The 12,942-nt window shown below is 40.3% G+C and overlaps 1 protein-coding gene and 1 pseudogene across 1 annotated transcript; one reads left to right on the top strand and one right to left on the bottom strand.

The window, feature by feature from the left end:
• The first annotated feature begins 1,056 nt into the window (after positions 1-1,056).
• Positions 1,057-2,723, top strand: LOC141822747 (anthranilate O-methyltransferase 3-like). Its single transcript, XM_074710080.1, has 4 exons — positions 1,057-1,223; positions 1,300-1,722; positions 1,837-2,094; positions 2,169-2,723. Exons 1-4 carry the CDS (start codon positions 1,137-1,139, stop codon positions 2,532-2,534), a joined length of 1,134 nt encoding a protein of 377 aa, XP_074566181.1. The 5' UTR covers positions 1,057-1,136; the 3' UTR covers positions 2,535-2,723.
• A 9,204-nt stretch (positions 2,724-11,927) lies between these two features.
• Positions 11,928-12,555, bottom strand: LOC141823673 (uncharacterized; annotated as a pseudogene).
• Between the last annotated feature and the right edge of the window lie 387 nt (positions 12,556-12,942).

Raw genomic sequence — 12,942 nt, forward strand, 5'->3', positions numbered from 1 at the left:
CTCGTATTACACGTGGCTGATGTTAATCTAGACTTTTAAATACATATTTTGAAAAAAAAATTCAGATAAAATAATATTGCAAACTAATGCAAGACTTTAAATTTTAAACTCACAAATTCGTTCACTTTAATAGTAATAAAATTGGCATTATTTCAGAGAGAAAGCGAAAAGAATTATTTTTTTAGGGGGAAATTAAGATTATAATGCCTTTTGGCAAAATTGAAAATATTAAAGCACTTTTTAATAAAAGTAAATTAGGAAGGCGGTGTTTTGATAAAATGCCTCTTCAAATTGTACCTCTGTGTGGTAGCGGTCCAGATGTACATTTTTCAAAGAGGTACAACTTTCAATTAAAAAAATTACATTTTCCCCCTTTATGTTGCTCTATGGAAGACTATTCTTTTGCCAAAGCTGATTGTGTTTTATCAAGCGTGTTCATTTCCTGAGTTTGTTTATTGAAAAATCTTATCAAATTTGAGTCAAATTTAAACTTTTTTTAATCGAATTTGATATTATCATTCTTTTAATTTAGGTGAAATAGTCATCTAAAATGAAACTTATATTATTTGTTAATTTTTAACATATTACAGATAATTTATGTATTTAACTTTTAAAAAAAATATAAATTTATTCATAAATTAAACGTGAGTCAGTGATTTTTTTTATAAAAAATAAAATTCATCACCTTAACCATCCCATACATACAGTAAGTCAGTGACCTAATTAGAGGCGGCGTAAATATGGAAAATTATTAAAGTCAAAAGATGGATAAGAACGCCGCCTCTAATTAGGAGCCAGTAACCTAATTAGAGGCGCCGCCTCCATCGAGCTGGATGTCGATTTGTATGCGTTAATCGCCGTAAATATGGAAAATTGTTGAAGTCAAAAGATGAATAAGAACGCCGCCCCCTAATTAGGAGTCGATCTGTATGCGTTAATCGCGGAAAATTGTTGAAATTAGGAGTCGATCTGTATGCGTTAATCGCGGAAAATTGTTGAAGTCAAAGAACGCCGCCTCTAATTAGGAGTCAGTCAAAAGATGGATAAGACTCCTAATTTAGAGGCGGCGTTCTTATATACTTCAACAATTTTCCATATTTACGGCGATTAACGCATACAGATCGACACACAGCTCGATGGAGGCAGGCATGGCCATGGAGCAAGTTCTTCCCACTGTCGGAGGCGGCGGAGAAACCAGCTACGCTTCCAATTCGAAGCTCCAGGTGACTGATTTCCTCTTAACCACTACGTTTCTGAGCGTCTTCTTAAGTCGCTAGCTTAATTGTGAATAAAATTCAGGGGAAGTCGTGGCTGGCGACGATGCCCATGCTGGGCTACGCAATAAGAGAGCTCTGCGGGTCGCTGCGCCCGGCGGAGAAGCTGGTGGTGGTGGACTTGGGCTGCTCCTCCGGGCCCAACACGCTTCTGGTCGTCTCCGAGGTGCTCAAGGTCGTCGGAGACGGTGTCGCCTCGCGGGAGGTGGCTAGTCCTGATCTGGAGGTCCAGTTCTTCCTGAATGATCTCTCGGGGAACGATTTCAACCAGGTTTTCCGGTCCCTCGACGAGTACAACAGGAGGAAGGAGGCGGAGGGGGAGGAAATGGGCCGCCTGAGGGTGCCGTACTACGTCGCCGGACTGCCTGGGTCCTTCTACAGGAGGCTCCTCCCGTGTCGGAGCGTCCACTTCTTTCACTCTTCTCACAGCGTCCATTGGCTCTCTCAGGTAACGCTCAAGCACGAATAAGATTTTTCTGAAAGAAAGGTTAAAAAGTAATCTTAGATAAAGTGTAAATTTAAAACTTAATTAAGATCTTTCCACTTTTAAAACAATCATTAGACGCCTCAAGGAATCGAGCAGCTTAACAAGAGGAACATATACATAGCCGAGTCAAGCCCGCCGGAAGTTGTAAAAGCCTACCAAAACCAGCACCAGAAGGACTTCTGCCGCTTCCTCGAGTGCCGGTACGCTGAGCTGACCGACGAAGGAAGAACGATGCTAATGATTCCAGGGAGGAAAAACCATGATCTACCTTACCATGGAATTGCCCATCTCTTCCGGCTTTTAGCTCAAGCTCTGAGTACTTTAGTGTCTGAGGTAAATCATCATCATCATCATCATCATCGTTCTTATTATTTATCTGTAAATTTTTTTGAGAAAGTTAATTACAGGGAACGATAAGAGAGGAAAAACTTGAAAGTTACAATGTGCCCCTTTACTACCCTTCCTTGGAGGAGATAGAGGCAGTGCTTGGCAGGCAAGGACTGTTTGGCATGGAGCGAACAGACATGATCGAGGCCAATTGGGATCCATTCGATGAGTCAGAGGACCTCTCCTCGAGCGTTGATGTGGAACAGAGCGGGAAGAACATCGCCAAGTATATGAGGGCGGCGCTGGGGCCGATGATTGCGCATCATTTTGGGGAGGAGGTGCTGGATGAGGTGTTCTCCAAGTATGCTGCTAATCTTTCAGGGCACCTCCTCCAAGAGAAGACCAAGTATGTCTTCTTGATCATTTTGTTGAAGAAAAAGGTTTGAGAGGTGCCTGCCTTTCTTTGTTGTTGTTTGTAATGTTGCCAATGTTCTGAGGCATGATCTTAATTGAGGAGGATATAGGGGGTGATAACTAATGTACAAGAGCACAGGCTCTTGGAGAATAAGGAATATCTACGGCGTGTGGGAATTAATAATACTCGATTTTAATGCTAGATTATTATTTGGAGCAAACACCTTGCCCTATAAGGATGCAGAATTATAAGAAACAAGTGCGGGGTGATTTTATTAGATTTTTTAAATTTTATTTTATAAAGAATAAATATGCTATCAAATTATAATAAAATAGTATCATGATCCATGTAATCTAAGAGGTTTCGGAGCTAATAAAATTTATAATTAATTTATTTTTCTGTGAGTGAGAATTGGTTAAAGCATGATCCTTGTCATAGTTTTAATCTTTTACACTCACCATGCTGTGACAGAAGTTCAAAGTCCACCGAGAGGAATGCCTGAAATCCACTACCTTTTACATTCAAGTTCTCTGTCTCCCTCTTTAGCTGCTGTTGCTGTAAGATCTGCGACTAGAAAAACTCTCTTTTCTAAGTGATATGCAAAGCATGTAATTTGAACTCTCTTTTCTAAGTGATATGCAAAGCATGTAATTTGTGTTTGTTCTACAAATTTATCATTCCAACAGTTTTCACACAATTGGTCCTACGTCTATTTGTGAAGAAGAAGTAAATCGAGATACTATAATTGATCACGATGAAAGAGGATATTACTCGACTTTGTCAAATGTAATTTGTACTTCATTTCTATTAGGCAATCTAGCAGATGATGAATATAAAAGTATTTTTATATCTAATAATAATTTAATTAGATGATAAAATTATATGAGAAGTGACACCACTGTTAACAATCTAATTCCTAATTTTTTTGAATTAATATAATATGGAAAGCAAAAGAGAATAATTGAACCCGTTATATTTGATTTTAATTGAATTTCATCATTATTTAAAAGAGTCCAGAATTATTGATATTGTTAAGATGTAAAATTTAGAGTCTCTCAGAATTATTTATAAAATATTCTTTCTTCCCTTTATTCCTCTTATATCCAGGAGGAAATCATGCAAATAGTAGCATCTATCAATGATATAATTATTTTCATGGCAGTTGCTACAATATAATTTTATTTTTCTTTTATTTGATGAATGATTATCATCTTCTGTAAAAAGTGCAATCCGCCACCGGATTAGCGGCCCCACACAATCGATCGGCCCCACGACTATTTGTGAGGAGGTAAATTGAGAAACTGCAGTTGATCATGATGCAGGAGAGTATTGCCTGACTTCGCCAGGATTCAAACTCTTGCCCTCTTCTGCAAGTCTGTTGTATTGTAACCAACTCCAGCTATGCCTCGGGGGCATGATGAATGATTACCATAATAAATATTATGTGTGTCCACCAACGTGATATCTTTGGAGACAATCAAGTCTCTTCATTTCTTTATATTTAAAGCCATGGAATAAACTCTCCCAATAGTAGGAAGAGACTGCATAAGAAATATTTAACCACGAATAGTAGAATAAGATTCATTTAGACTCATAAAAAATTACATTATCTTCTCTCTTTGTTCTAGCTCTTCTACACATCACAAATGCAAATTGAAAGATCATTATAAGAAGAAAGTTCACCTCATATGCCTTTTATTTTAGTGAAATAGACTGCAAGAGACATAAAATTACACTATTAGCGCACTATTTTAAGAGAATCTTTACTTCAAATTATTTCAAACTTTTGAGTCAGTATAAATTACACTATTAGCGATATCAAATTCAATAGAATTGAAGATATATGATTGTTCCTATTGAGATTTGCATCAGGAAGCTTCGATCGTCTTCTTCAGCACTAGGACCCTAAGAGGCTAAGATGGGGTTGGAGAGAAGCACCTGCAAACACGAAGAATGTGAGATGGAAGGCCAGGAGTGTCCTGACGCGACCACTCTGATGCTTAAGTCAGTTCGTGAGAGGGAGGAGGAAGAAGGTGAAAAATGGAGAAGCTTAACGTGTGTGATTGCATACCTCTCTCCGATAACCAACTGACCTTTTATATGATTTGATGATGTTAGGTCACATCAAGGATGTAACTAAAGTCCTATCATCGTTATGAATGTGTCAGAGAATAGGGTATAGTCAGCACTGATGTCCCATCGCTGACTTGCATTTTAAGGGAGTATGTTCTGCTATCTATCGAAGATTTGCCATGATTATATACAGGAGTGTCAGAAGAACATTCACAATCGTACGATAGGGGAGTGATCTTTTCCAGGATTATAACAGGCTAATGACATGGAGGGCCGATGGGAATTGACCTGGCTCGACAGCATATCCGTGTAAGATCGGGTTGGCTAAAGGGGTCTTTAGACAAGTGATTCGGTTCGGCCTTAGGGGACAAGCTCGAGCTGAGCAGGCCTACTCGGGCGGGGAGGAAGTGACCTAGGCGGCAAGGGGCCGATCCGACTGGGTCCATCCGGGCCACACGGTGGTGTCTTCACCTCGAGAATGAGGGTCGAAGTAATCATGCCTAATTAGCGTGAAGGGGCGGGAGCCGGTACAAGGATCGTCCGAGCCGAGTGAACCGGAGGCGATTCGATCTAAGCGTCCTGATAGGGCGACATTTCTGAGGGTTTGGCTTGGTGATTCAGGAGAACTCGGTTTGGCGGTTTCGGGGGATTCGGCTCGGTCCATACTCCCGGTCCCGAGGCCTCGCACCCGATACCCTCCATTGGATTCGACTAACCGTGCTCAATGTATGCGACCATAACAATGATAAAATTATATTATTGCACCTTTTCTATGAAAGAAAGTTTTATCAATCAATACTGATTTTTTGATGCTTCTGTCGATAAAATTTATTTTATTTTTAATATTGAGAACTATGCTCATTGAACGACTCCAATATCATAATTGTCACCATTCAAATATTTGATGATCAAAATAATTTTTGGATGATTCGAACATTGAAAAAATGAATTAAAATTACCAATAATAATATTTTCTCTAATTTTATTTAATGAGGAAGAAGTTGAATTCATCGTAGTAGATGAAGAAGCTTCTATAAATAAATTACTCTGGTACTTTATAAAAAGTATAGAAGAACAAAATAATAATAAAAATAAAAAAAAAATTCTTACCTATCCAATCTCATATAAAACCTTTTAATATTTTTTTGAATAATATATTTTAGTATATTATAATATATTTTTGATTTTAAAATATATTTATCAATAACATATTTATTCTGCTAAAGATGAAATCTGCCATATATAACAGTCTCACATGGTCGATACTACGACCATATATGAGAAGGTAAATCGAGAAATTGTAATTGGTCACGATGGAGGAGGATATTGCTGAGCTTATTCAAACTTTTGTCCTTTTCTATAAGTCTGCTCTGTCGTAACCAACTCAACTATGTTCGGGGGCATATTTCAAAAATAATAAATCTCGATTAGCCTCATTGACTATCTTTAGGGTAATCGAGGGCATATTTCTTCTGCAAAGGTGGAATCCGCCACCTTAACGGCCCCACACGATCGGCCCCCCGACCATTTGTGAGGAGGTAAATCAGGAAACTGCAGTTGGTCACGACGCAGGAGGGTGTTGCCTGACTTCGCCAAGATTTGAACTCTTGCCCTCTTCTGCAACTCTGCTACGTCGTAATCAACTCAGCTATGTCCCGGGGGCAATTGAGGGCATATTTCGACTATTACAGTTAGTGATCTAATTACACGTGGCGTTTTAATCCATGCTGACTTCCATAATATTCCATATTTACTTAACTTTTAGATTTTCTATGAAATCCTAGCTCAGACTGACACTTATTATTCTTTTCATGGGAACACGTCCTTACCTACTCCTTTTAAAAAGTTACCTTTTTGCCAACCATATGATCCTTCAGACCTAGTTGGACTTTTGCTCAACATCCGATCCTCTAACCCTAGGACTTCCTTTCGATGTTCGATCCTTGCTGACCCATCGATCTACCAGATGTCCGGTCCACTGACTGCCTAGACTTTCTGCTTGGTGCATGCCCTTAATCTGCCAAATCTTCCTGCCCAGTCCACCTGACTAAGACTTCCTTACCCGATCCACTGACTAGGACTTCTTTTGTTTAGCCTACAACTAGGACTTTTCCTATACTACCTGCACTCAACTCTGTTTGTCAACACACACTATAACCTTAACTTGAACCCTTTGTCATGATCAAAATACATGTTCGATTATTTGGTGCTCCCTGCACCAATAATCTCTCCATTTTTTATTTTGACAACCTGGTTCAAAGTTAAGTCAAAACTTACTTGAAAGGTAAAACCATTTCAACAATATTTCAAAGTAAGGAAACATAAAGATTCCCCTTAACTCAGTCTCACTCCTTGAAATTAAAGTTAACTTTTGAAAACTTTCATACTTTGTTTTTCCTCCTGAACTTGACATGATCCTTTTCTTTATCACTTTAAGGTTTGAGGACCACTCAAGTAAAATTTAATTTTAAAGTAAGCTAAGTTTTGGAAAACACTTTATGAAAAGTTTTTAAAAAACACTTTATAAAATATTTTTTCTTTGCGGAATACTTTCTTTTGCACACCTTTTAATGAAAACTTTTCAAAAAAATTCTTCAAAAATTTATCTTTGAGGTTAACTTTGAAATCAACTTTCTCTTCCCCTTTGACATAATCAAAAATATATTTTAAAAGGATTTAAAGGTGGTTGGGAAAAAATTTTCAAAGTGTTTGAAGATTTTTAAAAACTTTTAAAACAAAACACTTTAGTTAAACCATAGTTGTATCTGTAACACCCTCCCCTCTCTTACTAGTAAGGAAGACGTTACTAACTTACTTTATCTTAACATACATGCAAGAATTATTTATATGCATAAAATCTAAACTTAATTCAATGTATTTATGTGTTTATTAACATGGATAATTATAGAGCCTAAACTATTATATTTTTCTTTATTCATAAAAATATAAATAAATATGGAGGAATCAAGGTTTGAACTAGAGACCTCTCACTAGAACATTTTATTGCTTACCAACAGTCCACAGTTTTCTTTGTTATGATTTACCAGTCGACTGCTATATATACCAGTCGACTGCTGTCAGTCGACTGGCACTCGACTAAACTTTCTGTTTCGCTCGATTCGCCGTGGCCAGTCGACTGGTCACTGTACCAGTCGACTGGTACCTCTGGGACAGGGTTTCTAGAGTTTCTACTTTGATATTTAAGCCTTAAATACAATCTATAGTGCTACTACTCACATTATACGACATTCTTATATGGTTCAATGACCAAATTAAAGTGCACATATCATCAATCTACAATGCAACTTAGTTCTAAGCATGGATAAACAATTTACTACGCATAAACCATTAAACGATCATCAATGCACTCTAACATACGGAAGCAAATAAATAACATGGAAGGGGTTTTTATTTCAACTTAAGAATGCAAATTTTAATATTCTTCCGCGGTTCCGTTGCCACACACACCAACGTCCATCCTTGCCGCCTTCTTCTTTAGTTTAGCTTTTCCTTTCCTTTGTCTGCAATAAGAGGAATGCAACTATAAGCGGATAGCTTAGTAAGCACTTTCTAACTCACAAAAACACGAAGAAAAGCACATGTAACTGTTAAAACTTTCATGCTCTTAAAAGAAAACACATGCTTTCTACATCTAAGGTCGAAGACTCCGAGAAAACACTAGCGTGTTTAAAGGATCCTTGTTGGGTTCGAATCCCACCAATAAGGCTCCCTAACTCCCTTCTCTGACGGCTAGGTTTTCTTTAATTTCCGCGCGAAAAAAAAATAATTTCGGTTCTAAAATTGCTTTTCAAGTGGAAAAAATACCGTGTTAAACGGACCTACCAAACGACCTCCAAAAATTACATAAAAATACTCTAAAAATTTCTAAAAATCTTTAGAATATTTCTATGGCATTTCTAAATATTTTTAAGCACTTTAAGGACTCGAAATAAGGAAATTTGGGATGTTACAATCCCCCATACCTTATAAAAAGTTCGTCCTCGAACTTAGAACAATTCTGGGATATTTCTGTCTCATACTATCCTCACGCTCCCAAGTAACTTCCTTCGTGGTTTCTGATTCTGCCATATGACCTTCACTAGTGGCACTTCTTTATTTCTTAGTCTCTTAACTGCTCTGTCCACTATCTGTATAGGTCTGCTTTCATAACTAAGATCTTCTTGAATCTGTACTGTCTGAGGTTGAATCACTTGGCTAGGGTCGTGGAGGCACTTCTTTAGCATGGAGACATGAAATACATTGTGTATTGCTGACATGTCTTGTGGTAAGTCCAGCTTGTAAGCTACCTTCCCAATCCTCTCTGTAATCAGATAGGGTCCTACGTAGCGAGGACTTAGCTTGCCCTTTTTGCCAAATCTCATCACTCCTTTCATAGGAGCGACTTTGAGGAAGACTGAATCCCCTACTTGGAATTCAAGTGGCCTACGGCGTGTGTCAGCATAACTTTTTGTCTACTCTGGGCAGTCTCAATTCTCTGTCTGATCTTCTGGATAACCTGAGTGGTCTCATCTATCATCTCAGTCTGAATGCCCAGCTCTACCTCCATTTCTTTCTTTTCACCCGCTTCTTGCCAGCAGATGGGTGATCTGCACTTCCTGCCATATAGCGCTTCGTAAGGTGCCATCTTGATAGTGGCTTGATAGCTATTGTTGTAGGCGAATTCAGCTAAGCACAGAAACTTGCACCAACTTCCCTTGAAATCTAATGCACAAGCCCTGAGCATATCTTCTAAAATCTGATTTACTCGTTCCGTCTGTCCATCAGTCTGAGGATGGAAGGCTGTGCTGAACTTGAGTTTGGTGCCTAATGCATTTTGAACACACTCCCAGAAATGAGAGGTGAAGCGCCCATCTCTATCCGAAACAATAGACTTCGGAACTCCATGAAGTCTGATTATTTCCTTAACATATAGCTGTGCCAACTGCTCTATAGAGTGGGACACCTTGATAGCTAGAAAATGGGCAGACTTGGTCAATCTGTCCACTATCACCCATATTGCATCATATCCATTGGTGGTTCTTGGAAGGCCTGTAATAAAGTCCATGGATATTTCCTCCCATTTCCACTCTGGTATTGGGAGGGGCTGTAGGACTCCTCCTGGTCTCTGGTGCTCTGCTTTGACTCTCTGGCACGTCAGGCAGGTACTGACATACTTAACAACGTCTCTTTTGAGTCCAGACCACCAGAATCTCTGTTTCACGTCCTGATACATCTTGGTGGAACCAGGATGCATGGAGTAAGGCGTACTATGGGCTTCTTCTAAAATCTTCTTTCTCAGTTCCTCATCATTGGGGACACAAAGGCGGTTCCCCTGATAAAGGATTCCACTGTCTGATACTCGAAACTCTGACTTGTCTTCTTTTTGTATCCCTTGCTTGATCTTCTGGATATCTGGATCTTCACTTTGCTTTCTCTGTATATCCTCAAGTAGGGTTGACTCTAAGGTCAATGCAGAGAGTTGTCCATAAATAATTTCAACTCCAAAATCAGACAATTCCTTCTGCAGTGGCAGTGCTAATGATGACAAAGACATCAGGGTTGCACTGGATTTTCTGCTTAGTGCATCTGCCACTTTGTTAGCTTTACCTGGGTGGTAGAGGATTTCACAGTCATAATCTTTGACCAACTCTAGCCACCTACGCTGTCTCATGTTTAGGTCTTTCTGGGTGAAGAAGTACTTCAAGCTCTGATGGTCTGTGAAGATTCTGCACTGAACTCCATACAAATAATGTCGCCAGAGCTTTAGTGCAAAGACCACAGCTGCCAGCTCAAGATCATGAGTGGGGTAGTTTTTCTCATAGTCTTTGAGTTGTCTGGAAGCATAAGCTATAACTTTCCCTTCTTGCATGAGTACAGCTCCAAGGCCCATCTTGGAAGCGTCACTGTAGAGTCAAAACTTTTGTCACTCTCTGGAACAGTCAGAACGGGAGCACTAGTCAGTCTTTTCTTCAGCTCTAGAAAACTGTGCTCGCACTTATCTGACCACTCAAACTTCTTATTCTTTTTGGTCAGGGCTGTAAGTGGAGAGGCTATCCTGGAAAAGTCCTCCACGAATTTTCTGTAATATCCTGCTAAACCAAGGAAACTTCTGATCTCACTGGCGTTCTTGGGTCTACGCCAGTTGCTGACTGCCTCTATCTTGGCAGGATCCACTTTGATGCCTTCCTTTGAGATGACGTGACCTAAGAATGCTACTTGGTCTAACCAGAACTCACACTTTGAGAATTTTGCATAGAGCTGTTTCTGCTGAAGAATCTGTAGCACTATCCTCAAGTGTGTAGCATGGTCCTCTGGAGTTCGTGAATATATCAGAATATCATCGATAAACACAATCACGAATTTATCTAGATATTCTCTGAAGACATGATTCATCAGCTCCATGAAGACTGCTGGGGCATTGGTCACTCCAAATGGCATTACTACAAATTCATAGTGACCATACCTCGTTCTGAACGCTGTTTTGGGTATGTCACTTTCTTTGACTTTCAGCTGATGATACCCAGAGCGCAAATCTATCTTCGAGAAAACTGCGGCCCCTCTTAGCTGATCAAAGAGATCATCTATTCTGGGAAGAGGGTACTTGTTCTTGATTGTCACTTTGTTCAGCGCTCTATAATCTATGCACATCCGCATAGATCCGTCTTTCTTCTTGACGAACAACACTGGAGCTCCCCATGGTGAATGACTAGGGCGGATGAGACCTTTGTCAAGTAGCTCCTGTAGTTGTTCTTGTAACTCTTTCAACTCTGCTGGAGACATCCGGTATGGAGCTTTTGAAATTGGACCGGTACCAGGAACCAATTCAATTTCAAACTCCACTTCTCTGTTGGGAGGTAGTCCAGGTAGCTCTTCTGGGAATACCTCTGGGTACTCACAGACTACTCGAACATCCTCCTGCTTGAGTCCTTCTTGTTCTTCTGTGTTCACAATATATGCAAGAAAACCAGCGCACCCTTTTTCTAACATCTGGTGAGCTGTTAGAGAAGAGAGAAGTTTCTGGGTCTTCCTCTTTGGCACTCCTGTGAACTTAAAGGACGGTTCTCCTTCTGGGCTGAAAATCACTTTTCTTCTGCGGCAGTCCACTGAAGCACTATACTTGCTGAGGAAATCCATGCCCAGAATGACATCGAAATCCTGCATCGCAAGGACTACTAAATCTACATATAGCTCGCGGTCTGAAATTCTAACTGGTACAGCCCGAAGCCACTGGTTGGACTCCATGACTTCCCCAGAGGGTAGGGTCGTCAAGAACTTGGAGTTCATGCTTTCTGTAGGCACCTGCAATTCCTTGGAAAAGGGTACTGATACAAAAGAATGGGTCGCCCCAGTATCAAATAGTGCAGTAGCTAAATGCTGAAAAATAACTACTTGACCTGTTACGACCGTGGTGGGCACTAGCAGCATCCTCTTTAGTGAGGGAGAATACTCTGGCACTGGCTGGATCTGGTGGGGCTTCCAACCTTCCTTGACTAAGCTGGGGTCCTCCCAGAGCTGCAGGCATGTAGTGTAACTGAGGCTTGCCTCCATATGGCACTGGCTGCGGCTGAGGTGCTTTAAACTTGTTAGGACATTCTTTAGCCATGTGTCCTTCCTGCCCACACGAATAACATCCAGTCTTACCCAAAAGACAGGCTCCTGGATGTGTTCTCCCACATTTCGGACAAGGAAGGAACTTGGTCTGCTTGTTTGCTGGTCCTCCCCTTTGGTTACTTCCTGAGTTCCACTGCTTCCTCTTGTGACCCTTGTCCTTCCAGTTCTGCTTACTTGATTGGGGTTTCTGACCCCCTGCTAGCCTTGTCTTCTGTCTTAACTGGCTGGAGCTGTGTCTGTTGTGCCTTGATACTGTTCAGATAGTGCTCAGCGATTAATGCACTACTGACCAGTTCTTCGCCAGTCTGTGGTCGGTGAGTTCCACTACTCACATTAAGTGCTATCTCTGGTCTCAGCATTCTGAGCATCAGTCTGACTCGCTCCTTCTCTGTACTTACTAGCTCTGGGCAGAGACGAGCTAGCCTGTTGAATCTTCTGACTGCTTCTTCCACCGACAGGTCACCTTGTCTGAACTCCATAAATTCCTCATAGTCATTTGTTGGTGATCCGTTGACAGGAAGAATTCTTCATAAAACTCTGTCTCAAAGTCAGCCCAAGCTCATCTGGTTGGCTGCTCTCTTGCTCTTTATCCTCTCCCACCACATGGTAGGAGTAGTCCGTTGGTTTGCCATTAGGGCAGCTATGACTTGTTGTTGCTCTGCCAACTGTCTCTGGAGTTGAACAACAACTTCAGTGAGATTTTGTCTTCTGTCCCAGACTCACTGCCTTCTTGAGCTTGATTTCTGTCTTGTGCA

This window comes from Curcuma longa, chromosome 3 (assembly GCF_044706935.1).
Source record: "Curcuma longa cultivar G26 ecotype Majalengka, Jawa Barat chromosome 3, ITB_CL_G26_1.1, whole genome shotgun sequence".
Classification (NCBI taxonomy): Eukaryota; Viridiplantae; Streptophyta; class Magnoliopsida; order Zingiberales; family Zingiberaceae; genus Curcuma; species Curcuma longa.

Coding starts and splice junctions, on each gene's coding strand:
- LOC141822747 (XM_074710080.1), top strand. CDS start 1,137: ATGGAGGCAGGCATGGCCATGGAGCAAGTTCTTCCCACTGTCGGAGGC. Junction 1,224..1,299: donor CTTCCAATTCGAAGCTCCAG/GTGACTGATTTC, acceptor AATAAAATTCAG/GGGAAGTCGTGGCTGGCGAC. Junction 1,723..1,836: donor GCGTCCATTGGCTCTCTCAG/GTAACGCTCAAG, acceptor AACAATCATTAG/ACGCCTCAAGGAATCGAGCA.